Below are 12474 nucleotides of genomic sequence, written 5' to 3'. Positions count from 1 at the left end.
AATCAGAATAAATGGATGGGCTTATTGGTTTAGCATGGCTGTTCTGGCTTCTACTCTGTAGAGCAAATATACCCCATAAATAGTATCATGGTCCCTGTAAGTCCCCTGAAATTGGCGTTTAATTTCCAGCGATTGCCGAATAACCCCGGTCGAAGCTTAATAAGGTTGTTTAAGCTCTTCAAGCTTAATAAGGTTAAGTATTGTTGAAGAATAATTGTAAAGTATTTTTATGTACATAGGTGGTTAAGTATAAAGTCCCTCGAGATTCTTTGTTCCACTGACATTTGATTAGCTGCAGCGGGAAATGGATGGAAGTCCATTCACAATGTACATACCTATCTAGCTGAGATGTAGTATTATGCCAGGGACAAATGGAAATGTCAACACTCTCCTCTTACAGACTAAAAGATCTTTGAAGAGAGTCGCAATCCATTCAAGAAGCTATCCCTAGTAATTAGCCTCCAGTGAGCTAACCAGCTTTACGTTATCATTCTAATACTTCGGGGTTTCTTCCTGATTAGGAACAAGTACAGCTAGTGCTACAACACAAGAATGTCACCATCTTCCATGAGCAGTCGTCAATACGTCTTCACGTTTCGGAATACTCATTTCATCCATCAATAATCAAATGATCAGATGAGTTGGCCTCGATGATCCCGGGAAAGTCTTCCCTTCCAAAACTTCAGGCCATATATTCAAGTGATCTCAAAAATGCTCAAACATAGTTATCAACACCTCAAGATATCTGCAATATTTTCAAGCTCAAATCTACCAACATTCTCCGTACAGATCAACAAGATTTCATACAACAATTTTTCAAAAAACAACAAAAACAACCAGAAACAAACCCCCTAAAACCTAACCGAAAACCCCACCTCAATCGAAACCCCTCTCCAACGATATACCCAACCAAATACAAAAACCACACCACATACTCATCACACCTAATCACCCCCCCAAAACCCCTCAAAGCCTTCCCCTCCCCTCCCATCCACAATCCTATAATCCTTCCACATCTTAACTCCCACCTCACCGAGCCCATCCCCCTTAATCCTCGAAGCAATAATTTGTTTCCTTGCTAGCCATTCTTCTCTAGACTCAGCGCTCCCTCGACGGAGTAAATACGTTCCATCATCATCCTCTTCATATGGTTATCTGCATTTTTCAAAAGCGATCCGTGCTCTTCGAGAGAAGATGTTCGACGAGTGTGTGTGTGGAAGTGCGAAAAGGGATTGGGATGGATGAGAAAGTGTTTAGAGGATTTGGTGGAGGAATTGGAGGAGGAGGGTTGGGATGTGGATGTAGCAGTGGAGGTTGGAGGAGACAGAATGATGCGATGATGAATTGCCCATTATACTCGTACTTTGGTTGTGTAAGTTACGACTCCGTAAATTGAATAATTAATTTCGAAGAAGCGTATGATAGATATAATGATAGTATTCAGATACCCAAACAAAAACACCCAAACAAAAAATACAGAAAAACGAGCACACTTAACCTCTCCATCCCATCCCCAATATATCCCTCCCAAACCTGTACATCCTCATCAAACCTGTACATCCATATCCACATTCATCACCCGCCATTCCAACATCCTCCCTCGCAAGCCCAGTCCGGGTCTTCAGCCCTACAACCTCCTTTCCCCACCCACAACAACCACAACCACGCCAATAACGCATCTCTTATCACTCCCCAATCCTAATACATAGGACTACAAACGACCGTAATTATAAGAAGTTGATCCGTAGGCGCGCGACTACGAATGTCCCGAGAACGGTAGGAAGAGAGACCCGACCGGGTCGGTGACAGGTCCAACATCTTTTCGATCGATAACTACACCATCATATATTATATAATAGAGGCAGTGCAGTTATTTAGGGAGAATTAGTGAGTGGGTGATGATAGTGTGTGTGTATTCATCATTTGAGTAAAATCAAGCGAACTCGGTAGCTGTGGTGAAAGGTTTACTTCTTGTGATTTACGTGATGTCTTCATACCATGTACTTCTTTTCTTCTACTTGTGATCGATTTTCCAGATATAGATCTTTCTACGTTGTGTTTCTATGGCTCTTTCTTTCGCGTATTTAAAGATAATGATGATAATTTTTCTCCTCGCCTCCTTCCCAAAACTTAGACTGAACGCCGAAGAAGACGACAACGAATTTGAAAAGTTCCTTCTCCGTCACATCACTAATCAAACAATATTCCCGCGAAAGCAAAAGAGATCTGGTAAATCGTAATTTTGAAATATGTATATTATGCTCGAATTATAAACCTATACTCAACACGTGCGCATTTATAGGTTATCGACATGCTAGAAAAAGCCGTGGGTATAATGTTACTTTTAAGCGACGAGCTCGCTAGTCATTGATCTATTACACAGCGACGTCGCCAATTACCTCGGGACGTCTTTACCTTCTGCTTCTGGGAAAGTCCTAGAGTGTATACTACACCATGTTGCGCGTCATGACGACCTTCTATCGTGAGAGTTCAAGAATTCTACATGATGAAGTCGGCCGACACCTGATCCTCATGTCGTTTCGTAGAAGTTCCCAGCAATCACGATGTCTAATGAAGCTCTCTGACGCTCATGTACTCCCGAGGCATCGGTCCAATTCCGATACCATTCTCTAGTCGCACCTATTACTCAGATCCTCCAGCAGTCATCGTCAACATCGCTGCTCCCAAAAGAATCCACCAATACCTAAAATTCACAACATTAGCACATCCATCCATCCAATTGGTCCCAACGCAAAAACCAACAACAAAGAAATACTCACTTCTGCAAAAACGACTTCTCCGGCACTTCCTTCTCCAGCTTTCCCTCCTTACTCAAAACAACCTTAGGACCCAAAACTGGTTCCTTCCCCTCAACCATCCGTCTAATCTCGACTTTCGGCGCAAAATCCCTCGTAGCACCCGCATCGATAACACCACTCTTAATCGTAACCCCCAACACCGCACCCTGCGAATCCAACGTCAAAAGAATAGTCGGTCTGTAGCCCTTTTCGAAATTCGACAACGAGAGAAGAGAAGTGGAGCTTTTGAAGACAGAGGTGGCAGGATCGAATATGCCTATGCGAGCGAGATTTTCGTTGGGGTTACGAGAGTCCGATTCGGGGAATGAGAAGGTTTCGGGAAGGAGATCGGTAGGAGGATCGTAGGACGAGAGGGAGGCGGAGAGGGTGGAGGGGTTGTAGGATATACTTGCTAGCGGGTATGCGGAGGCAGAGAGGAGGGGTTGTATGTAGATTGTTGCTGTGTCTGTTTGGTCGGTAATTGCAGCTGTAGAAGGGAGGAAGTGTGCACAGAGCGCGAGGAGGAGAGTGGCGGGTTTCATGATTGTGGTTGAGTTATCGGATTGAATTGTTGGAGTGAACCTGGAGATTTGAGCTTCGTGGAGCTATTGTCTGGGGAAGGCTGTGATTACGTAAGATGATAAGCGCGAATGTTCGAGATTCCATGCTGTGGATCAACTTCAACCTTAGATATAGATGTATGGATTGTACGACACAATGTACAACGTTGAGAGTTCATTCAGTTACGGCCTCGACTCAAGAAATTTGATATTTTCCTATAATATTCCTAGACTATTTCGTGTTTCTTCTCTACCGATTCGACATAACATGACTCTTTGCCGGCAAGAGTAATAGCTTTTCATAAGATTTGGCCACTAATGCCATTTGCATTTCAACTTGAGTATATACATGATTTCCTCATAAACAGACAACACCGAGGCACCCCTTGATCTATTTATCAATGCCGTGTAAAATTACTCCTACCCAACGCCATAAACCCAAAGAATCAAGGCGAAAGAGAAAAGGGTATTATAAGCCGCAATCAGGGTCCTTTTGACCGTGAAGACTCTTCATGTCCAGACTCTGTCTTATGATTGGGAGCATCTGACTCCTTCATGTCACTCATATCTGCGTCAACTCCAACCTCGGCTTGCTCGGGGGTATCAGGCTCGTCGCTTTCTTCATCGTCATCTTCTAATTCATCAGATTCATCCGTCATATCTCCTTCCATTTTATAACGCTCGTTTCGCTCAATTAACCCTTTGTAATAATCGGTCAACATTTCTGGCTTTGGGATTATTTTCCAATCAACACGGTGTAGAAATTCAAGCTCCAGTAATCCTAATTCTGCTAATTTGACTCCACCAACTCTCGCATACGTAGAATTGTTCCAGAAAATATCCGAAAGTCCTTTTGAGGCTACCGTCGCTGCTGTGATCAAAAATCGATGAACAGTCAATGTTGTAATTGTAAATGCAGGGTATGATGCGCAAAGTTGATCAATATAATAAACCATGGAAAGTAAAAGAGGAGGTTTTAGGGTTGCATGCTTTGCAAGCCGCGCCAGATAATCAAGAACAGAAATCCCGGGAGGTGATCTAGAACCCATTAGTAAAGAGGGATCTTGATACAATATGAATATACATACCTAGAATGAAAGCGTGTTAACACCCCGCCCTGGGGAGGAAGAGCATCATTTCTTTGGATCAATTCTGCGATCATACTAGCGATAAGAATGACCATATCCTCTTCCTCACAGTGCTCATACTGTCGAGGCAAAATCTTCACGGACGTTTGAGGTTTTACTCTCTTCGAGAAAGACTCCTTTCTACTGGGAGTATTCGCATCTTCAATTACCGATTGGCGTCTCTTCATGCTTGGTGATTCCGGTTGTATCGGTGGATTTATATTTCGTAATACATTGACGTTGGGTTGCTCTGGCGCAATGGTAGGTTCTGGAGGTGGATCTTCTACTTTCACTTCCACAGACGGCGATGCTCCATCTGCCATCCTGGAAGGCATCATGGGAGGACTCCACTGTGTAGATGCATCAACATAGACCCATTTCTTTGGTTGCGACTGGGGTGTCGATTGCTGTTGTGGTTGTGGTTGTGATTGTGATTGTGATTGTGGCGAGGGAGAAGGTTTGTTTGCAGCCGATGTTCTGCGCGACAGTGAGGGTCGTGTCGCAGTAGGCGCATAGTGATAGAGAATAGGGGAAGCTTGAGATCTGTTCAGTGATGGCGACTTCAACATATTCCTTTTCCAAACTGAATCATGATCAGTGCCTTCCGACTTTGGACTAAATTGGCGGAGTGGAGTTGCGTGGGTAAGAACAATGGGGTGGGGTTTTGATAGGGCGTGGTGTCAGAAGTAGCTGCGATTCGATACTTTTGATAATCGTGGAAGGACCTAGGAGAGAAAGGTAGAAATGTACAGTCTTATAAGGTTTTGTTTATACCGACTTTGCGATGTATGTGTAGGTATCTAGTAAGGAGGAAGTAAAGTAGCCAAAGGAAACAGCTAGCAGTCAATAAAGGGAAAGGAAAGTGTTGACCGGAAAACTCTGCTTGAGAATGATTCCGGTTAATGTTCAAGTACAGTCAGTACCTGAACATGTATGCGATAGATAGCAGGTGATAATGACTCGTGGTACAATAATACCCTCTTCTCATTCTGTCAAGTATTTGGTGTTTGATTTACCCGATCATTTTATATCACTTTATATCATTTTCGCTATCTTATGCCATGAACTACCTAGGTACCTACCACTACGTCTCTCCCTCCCTACCTCCGATCCATGTGAAGAATCCCAATCCAATCCCACGCTCAAGGTAAACTTCAGACTCCAGAGTAGCGCGTCATCCATCAGTAATAGTAAAGAAAGAGTGTTCGGTTCAGAACTTAGAACATATCTATCTCCTAGGTCATGTCTAGCTGACTGACAAAATATCTACCCGTTTCGATTACCTTACCTACTAAGGTCTTTCCACATTGTAATAATTGTTGAACATACCGGATTGCTCTTCAAACGATTGACTGCACTGCTTTTTGTTTTCTGTCTTTGAACCATTGACAATTACATTGTTGTTGTTGTTGTTGTTGTCGTTGTTCTTGTTCTTGTTGTTGTTAGAGGCTCCTCTTTAGAAAAGGTAGGTATGGTACGAGATACTACTCATTCGTCATTGCCCTTAGTTCTATTAGAACCTTAACAAATTCCCTATCCTATCTGCGTACAACATTCAAACATTCTTTCTATCCAACCTACTACTAATAAATCAACCACGAATCACACCAGCTTACCTGTCGAACACAAATCACTTCAAAAATAATTCCTGCTTACTCTAATAACTTTCCTTCGTCATCGGGTGCTCTTTTCGAGAGAGTTTTCCCTACATTCACAGGTTTGAAAGTACAATATGGCTAGAAGTTTAGCCACACAAGGATGGCCGCTCTTGATTCGAAATGCCAGGTCTACCTCGGAGCAGATCGCCAACTTGAAAGGTCTTAAGAATGAAATCGTTGGACATGCTTTAAAGAAAGAAATGGTTGTAACCATGGGCCTTGTGGAACCTGTCGTACGCCTATGTTTCAATAAGTCGGTTCCCAAAATTCAGGACGGAAAGGCACACGACCATGGTCATGCGATCCGACCATCACAAGAAGAGGAGGAGGAGGAAATGCTTCGACTGCAAGCTCTTCAAGTCTTAGGAAGCCTTGCATATGGTTAGCAGATTTACTATACTCATTGTACCTCTTGTTAACATAAATTAGGTGGCCCAGCCTTCCTTGCGCCATTACACTATGGCTCTGCGCTCCCAGCTATCTTATCGAACTTATGCCCATCGAATAATCCACCACAAACAGTTCTTGCAGCACTTCGGGCCTTGAACACTCTTGCTGAATCCGCAATGCTTGCCACAAGTGCACATCCTATTACCATCAAATCTCTGGCCGCGGCGTTGTTCATACGACCACATCTTGCCTCGCTAACCCGCATCATTTCCCAAACATCATCATCACACATTATACAGAATCAGATCTTGTTGGCGGCATCACTTATAGCTCAAATATGCCTGCAGGAGTCTCACCAACAAATTCTAGCAACTTCCGGTGTTCTAGATGCTTTAGCTGTGAAACTAGCTAGCTTTGTTGTGGCTCAGGGACTGGTCATCCCAGGTGCAGATATCATTGCGCATAGGGACGGATTACTGGAATACTTCCCCCAAGCTTCGCCCTCAAACGCCAGTTTTCCGGCGATTTTAGAGGCTCTAGCTAGCATTGTAGCCGAATCCAAGTTGAGAGCTTCTCAACTACTTTATCACCCATCAGTTATGGCCGTATTCCCATCGATTCCAGCAGGGGAGGAACCGATTCCCCAACACTCGAGAGCTGCTTGGAATACGTTCAATACAGCATGTAAAAGTTCAAAGCAAGGCCAATTGAATGCTATTGATTATTTACTCCCGATTATTCCACAACATCCGGTCAAGAGCGCACAGGCTTCCGCATTTCCGCCACTGGGTTCATCCGGTTCTCGGGAACCTCTCAATGGTCGTGGAAAGTCTAGTTCTGCCTCCACATGGGGCGGTGCCCCGGAGCGCAATGGTTCACCGCAAGAAGGTCATGTGGTTCCAGATGAATCTGAAACTCCCATGGTTGCATATTTGATATTAATCATGAGGTCACGAGAAGGCAAGGAGAGACTCATGGCTGCATATCTGCTAACAGTTCTATTTCGAGCCGGCCTTATCAACAAAGTCCGAGAACCGACATTAGCTTTGTTAGTCGTGCCGCTTCTTGTGCAGATGTTGAATGAAGAGACCACCCCAGTAAGGTCTAAAGATGCTTCTCATGATCATGAAACGTTGAGGATGGAATGGTTAATCACGGAAATGGCTCCACGAATATTATCCTTACTGATAACGGATAGCGAACATCTTCAAAAGGCCACTTTTCAAAACAAAGCAATGCCCAAGCTAGCTAAATTGATTAAATTGGCTTATGAGCCAGTACCAGAAAGTGAAAATACCCAATTCTGGTCACCTATTCAGTCGGATGAGGCTGAGGATTATGTGGAACAAACCCCGTCCTCACGTCTTGGTGATCCTGGTCAATCCGCTCTTCTTGTCCACAAAATAAAAGTACGGGAAAGCGTGTTGAGAGCTATAGCCTCTCTTGTTCCTTTCAAAGAAGAACACCGAAAGTCCGTCGTGGATAATGGTATCATTCCTTATATTGTCGAATCGCTAAACCCTAGCCCCCAAAAACCATCAATCAAGGTCAATGATAAAGGTGACCAAACAGAAAAGAAACCCGAATCAAGGGGCGTTGAGGGTGAGCAGGATGGTTATGGGATCAACCACGTGGGCGTCCTTATCGCTGCTTGTACCGCTACCCGCGCATTGGCAAGATCGGTCTGTATACTCCGGACTACCTTGATTGATCATGGGGTGGTTGCACCCATATTTCCCCTTCTCAGTCACTCAGACGTCGAGGTCCAGATTGCTGCGACAGCTGCGGTTTGTAATCTTTTGACTGACGTTGCCCCAATGCGAGAGGTTTGTACACACTCGATGCTATTATCAACTCGTTACTAATTTATTCGCAGAGTTTCATGGAATGTGGGGTACTTGGGATTCTTTGTGAACAGGCGCACTCGACCAACGCAAAGCTTCGTCTGAATGCTACCTGGGCACTCAAACACTTTGTTTGTGGTGTCGGCAACGAGGCCAAAAGAAAGTGTTTAGAGGAGTTAGGTTCTGGATGGTTAGACCACCTCATTTGTAACGACACGGAAGACGAAGCACTTCTCAAAGAAAGCAGTTATAGCATAGCCTCTGGGCCTGGTGATGCTATGGACGAAGATGTGGAGATGGGTCAGTTTGAAACACCAATGAATGGTTCATTTCCAGCCCAAAGCAACTCCAGATCTAGTAGTAGCAATCGTAGCAAAAGCTTACAGCAAGCAGAAGCTAAACTTGCAGCTCTTAGGGAAGCTGAACTAAATCCTGCTAAAAAGGCCAGAAAAGACGATCTTGCTGTTCAAGAACAAGGTCTGGATTTCATACGAAATTTGATTTCAAGTGCAGGATCAGGCCATAGTGGCACTGCGGAAAACACTGAGATGATTGACTTTCTTTTCAATTCTTTGGGTCAAGATCGAGTTTTCGATATTCTGGCATCCAAGCTTCGACCAAAGATCATCAATATTCCCTCCAACGCTAATCGCCGAGATTCTAATGCACAGGAAAAGAAAGTCATTACCCCTCAACCAGAGATTATTGTCGCTGTCGTTTACATTCTAGTTCATATGGCCGCCAGCATCCCTCAACATCGTCAAATCGTCATCGCCCAAACTGAACTCCTTAAACTTCTCGTCCCCCACTTCACTAATAAAGCTTACGAAGTACGCGTCGCATTGTGCTTTCTAGTCTCCAACCTCACCTGGGTAGATGATTCGAATGATGGACCCGCTTGCGCACAACGCGTGCATAATTTGAAACAACTTGGTATCCTTGAAAAGATTGAGAACCTGGAACATGATCCAGAATTGGATGTGAGAGAAAGAGCTAAAGTTGCTATTTGGCAGATGAAAGCTCCAGTTTTCAATTAATCAACTGGAAAGATTATAAACATGTGTATATGGGGAATGAGTATTCGGAGTTTTCACAGCATAGGCGTTTGGAATGGTAATTATAAACCTATGTATTTATGAATGGATGGCATCGGTTATGGAGCGTTTGTATCATCACGCTGGGATATGAATTCAAGGGAAGGGGAAGCGAATCATCGATGGGTTGTTGATAAGGCATCGAAATATTCTTCAGTTGGACATCATCAACAAAAGTACGTTGGTTTGGTGAAATAGGACTTAAATCCAGAATCTTTTTTTAGTCGAACTACCTCAGTAGGCAAAAAACGATGACATCTGATACAATGCTCTCTACTTAATGATTAGTGTATGCTAGAATCTCTTGTAAGAGGTAGAGAGAAGTGACAGCAAGGGGATATAGTAAACCTTATCTTAGGATTTCGATACGCGCCGTTTCGAAGAATGATATATCGAAATAATGGGGTAGGAGGAGCATCTCTAGGTAATGATATAGGTCGGATCACGTGCAAACCAAGCTCGGTGAATTTTTTACCGACCCACAGAGTCCTCTTTGCACAAACATACAACCCAGTAAATATCTTGAACCAATGATTCACAGACAAGAGTAACTGTGGCTGAACAAGTAATAATTTATACAAGACGAGTGTCGAGTTATCTGGAACTAAAAAAATGAATAAACCACTCACTCAAATTAAGGCCGAGGCTTCGGCTAGTACATCAAGTGGTCTTGTTCCTCTTAAGACCACATTGGAAACGAGAGCTCGATATTCGTTGCTCAGTGTTTACATCACAAGCGTTCCAGCGAAAAAAGCTAGTGGTGTTTTGAAGTAAGTGTTAAACCTCATTTCTATCGAATTATGCACGTACTCATACTTTCTCAGTTTAACAAGGAAACTCTTTCCTGAAGATGGTGGCTATGATCTACAGCACATCAGAAGATTTGCGAAACAAACAGACGTTCCAGGTCACGTTCGCACTTCTATGCTAGACGCAAGAGCAGATAGCAATGACCTAGCTGATACTGAATCTCCAGAGCTTTTCCTTCTTGTGGGAGCTGCAAATCTCATCAGCTCAGGAGAATTACGCAGTGCCCTTTCTCCAATCTTAGATCCAGCAACCATTTGTTCCGTCAAGGTACCTTTGTTAGCCCCAACATCGCAAGAACAAGCGAAGTCTTGGTCGTCTCAATACTGGCCTATAGTATACAAGAAAAGTAATCCGTTTGGTCCCCATCCAGCAATTGTATCTAGGGCTGAAGAAGAAGTACAAGGAGAAGTCGAGAAGTATATGGACTTAGCGGCTGAAGTAGCACGTTCTTCAAGCACGACAGGTATTGGAGAGCAAATCGGTGCTGTAGTTGTCGAACGAAAGAATGGAGCTGCACGCATACTTGCGGTTGCTGGTGACGCGCGATGGATGAAATGGCCACGGGCTGGGTCTGGTAATGTTACAGCGCATGCAGCGCTTCGAGTTATTGCAATGGTAGCAGATGGAATAAAGGTTCAAGAAGAACGCAAAGCTGGAAAAGAATCAGAAGCGAAGAATACTTCAGAACAAACATCAATTTTCCGAGATCAATCATTGGGTACCTTGGAGGCAAAGCACCACAACTCGACTGAATGGGTCGACGGATATCTTTGTCATGAGTTGGAGCTTTACATAACACATGAGCCGTGTATTATGTGCTCCATGGCTATCGTACATTCTCGCTTTGGGCGAGTAATATTTGGACAACGTATGCCAAAAACTGGTGGTCTCTGTGCAGACAGCGAACTCGGTCACGGACTATTCTGGCGTAAGGAACTGAATTGGTCGCTGCTAGCCTGGCAGTGGATATCTGGCGAAGAAGATACCGAAACACCCAAAGAGTCACAAAGCCTAGTGTCTCATCTTGGTATACACGTCTAATGTTCTGAAGAGGCTGCAAGAACATGCCTTCTAAGCCTCCACGATCATTCGGACTTGAGCGTCAAATAACGACTCTATTAGGAGTGATTATTGATGCCTGATATTGGAAGTATAAATTGAAGTCGCCCCCATGGTTGCAGTGGTAAGCGACGGTTAAATCGGCACAAATGTCCCAGCTGATTTACGGATATTCTAACTTACCAAATTCGAAAGCGCCAGGAAAGTTGATTCTATCAGTCATATATCACATTTTTTCAAACTGTTGGCTGTCCAAACTCAGCTAAAGTCTGAACGTAATAACGGCAGGGCGGATTACACGAATGGAAAGGGAAAGTACTCTTTTATTCGAAGATTTTTAGTTGTCTTAGATCGTCCTGTCTAAAGATCTCTTGGAAGAACGTGCTCCATGCCGAGCTCCCTTTTCACCGACTCCTCAACTTCGAGAATCTTTCTATGGAACTACGCCAACGCTTCTAGCATCCCGATCTGAATGCTTATCAATGCCAAGAATGCCTTGCGTCTGCAATACAGTGGCGCAGATGGCTCACACCTAACACGGAGTGATTTCAAATGTTATGTATTGTTATTTTGGGCAGTAGTTCAAGATCGAGCAGTCTATTCGGCCCACATACTTCCTTATAGACGGCAACATAGCTGTTACCTCGTATGGTTCCGTATACGCTACATTATTAGGCTACACATAAATCAAACCAATCGATCAATCGAATCCAAAGCTGACTCGAAGTTTGATACGGTGTCGTTGCTGGTAACACTATGAGTGCATTAAGCGAATCAATACCACCACCCATGCTCGCGATATATCTGATAAACACCACCCTGTAATATGTGGTACAGGGCTTGATTAGAGGGGCTTGACCAACATTGTATCAACCTCTGAACTGGAAACGTGCTAGATCTATAACATCTGATTTGTCATTTTTGAATTATTCAATATCAGCCTCGTCGGCTGTAGCCTTCATATGCAACACACTCTTCGTCAATTGTGAAGCCCGTTCTGATATCACAATTTGTAATTCGTTGACATGTAAATATGTTTGGTACAACTACATTTACCACGCCACAAGTTGGACGGCAACCTGCCATATTTAGTGATTTCTACTTTGAGTAAGATTGTGGGAGTGAAATCAGTCA

At 43.7% G+C, this 12474-nt stretch overlaps 5 protein-coding genes across 5 annotated transcripts; 2 read left to right on the top strand and 3 right to left on the bottom strand.

Moving 5' to 3' along the window:
- Positions 1-944: 944 nt before the first annotated feature.
- On the bottom strand, positions 945-1147 carry EAF01_005778 (uncharacterized protein; the record flags this gene model as incomplete). The annotated part of the gene is given in 2 exon segments (XM_038914032.1): positions 945-1108; positions 1126-1147. The coding sequence occupies 2 exon segments, from the start codon at positions 1145-1147 to the stop codon at positions 945-947; spliced, it is 186 nt and encodes a 61-aa protein (XP_038770481.1).
- Positions 1148-2643: 1496 nt separating this feature from the next.
- EAF01_005777 (uncharacterized protein) lies at positions 2644-3340 on the bottom strand (the record flags this gene model as incomplete). The annotated part of the gene is made up of 2 exons (XM_038914031.1): positions 2644-2704; positions 2781-3340. The coding sequence occupies 2 exons, from the start codon at positions 3338-3340 to the stop codon at positions 2644-2646; spliced, it is 621 nt and encodes a 206-aa protein (XP_038770480.1).
- A 500-nt stretch (positions 3341-3840) lies between these two features.
- Positions 3841-5054, bottom strand: EAF01_005776 (uncharacterized protein; the record flags this gene model as incomplete). Its single annotated transcript, XM_038914030.1, has 2 exons — positions 3841-4396; positions 4447-5054. The coding sequence occupies 2 exons, from the start codon at positions 5052-5054 to the stop codon at positions 3841-3843; spliced, it is 1164 nt and encodes a 387-aa protein (XP_038770479.1).
- Positions 5055-6217: 1163 nt separating this feature from the next.
- Positions 6218-9414, top strand: EAF01_005775 (uncharacterized protein; the record flags this gene model as incomplete). Its single annotated transcript, XM_038914029.1, has 3 exons — positions 6218-6524; positions 6573-8359; positions 8410-9414. 3 exons carry the CDS (start codon positions 6218-6220, stop codon positions 9412-9414), a joined length of 3099 nt encoding a protein of 1032 aa, XP_038770478.1.
- A 669-nt stretch (positions 9415-10083) lies between these two features.
- EAF01_005774 (uncharacterized protein) lies at positions 10084-12233 on the top strand (the record flags this gene model as incomplete). Its single annotated transcript, XM_038914028.1, has 2 exons — positions 10084-10241; positions 10296-12233. 2 exons carry the CDS (start codon positions 10084-10086, stop codon positions 11320-11322), a joined length of 1185 nt encoding a protein of 394 aa, XP_038770477.1. The 3' UTR covers positions 11323-12233.
- Between the last annotated feature and the right edge of the window lie 241 nt (positions 12234-12474).

The sequence above is a fragment of the Botrytis porri genome (assembly GCF_014898465.1).
Source record: "Botrytis porri strain MUCL 3234 chromosome Unknown BPOR_007, whole genome shotgun sequence".
NCBI classification, from domain to species: domain Eukaryota; kingdom Fungi; phylum Ascomycota; class Leotiomycetes; order Helotiales; family Sclerotiniaceae; genus Botrytis; species Botrytis porri.
This window is presented reverse-complemented; position numbering and strand designations above follow the sequence as displayed.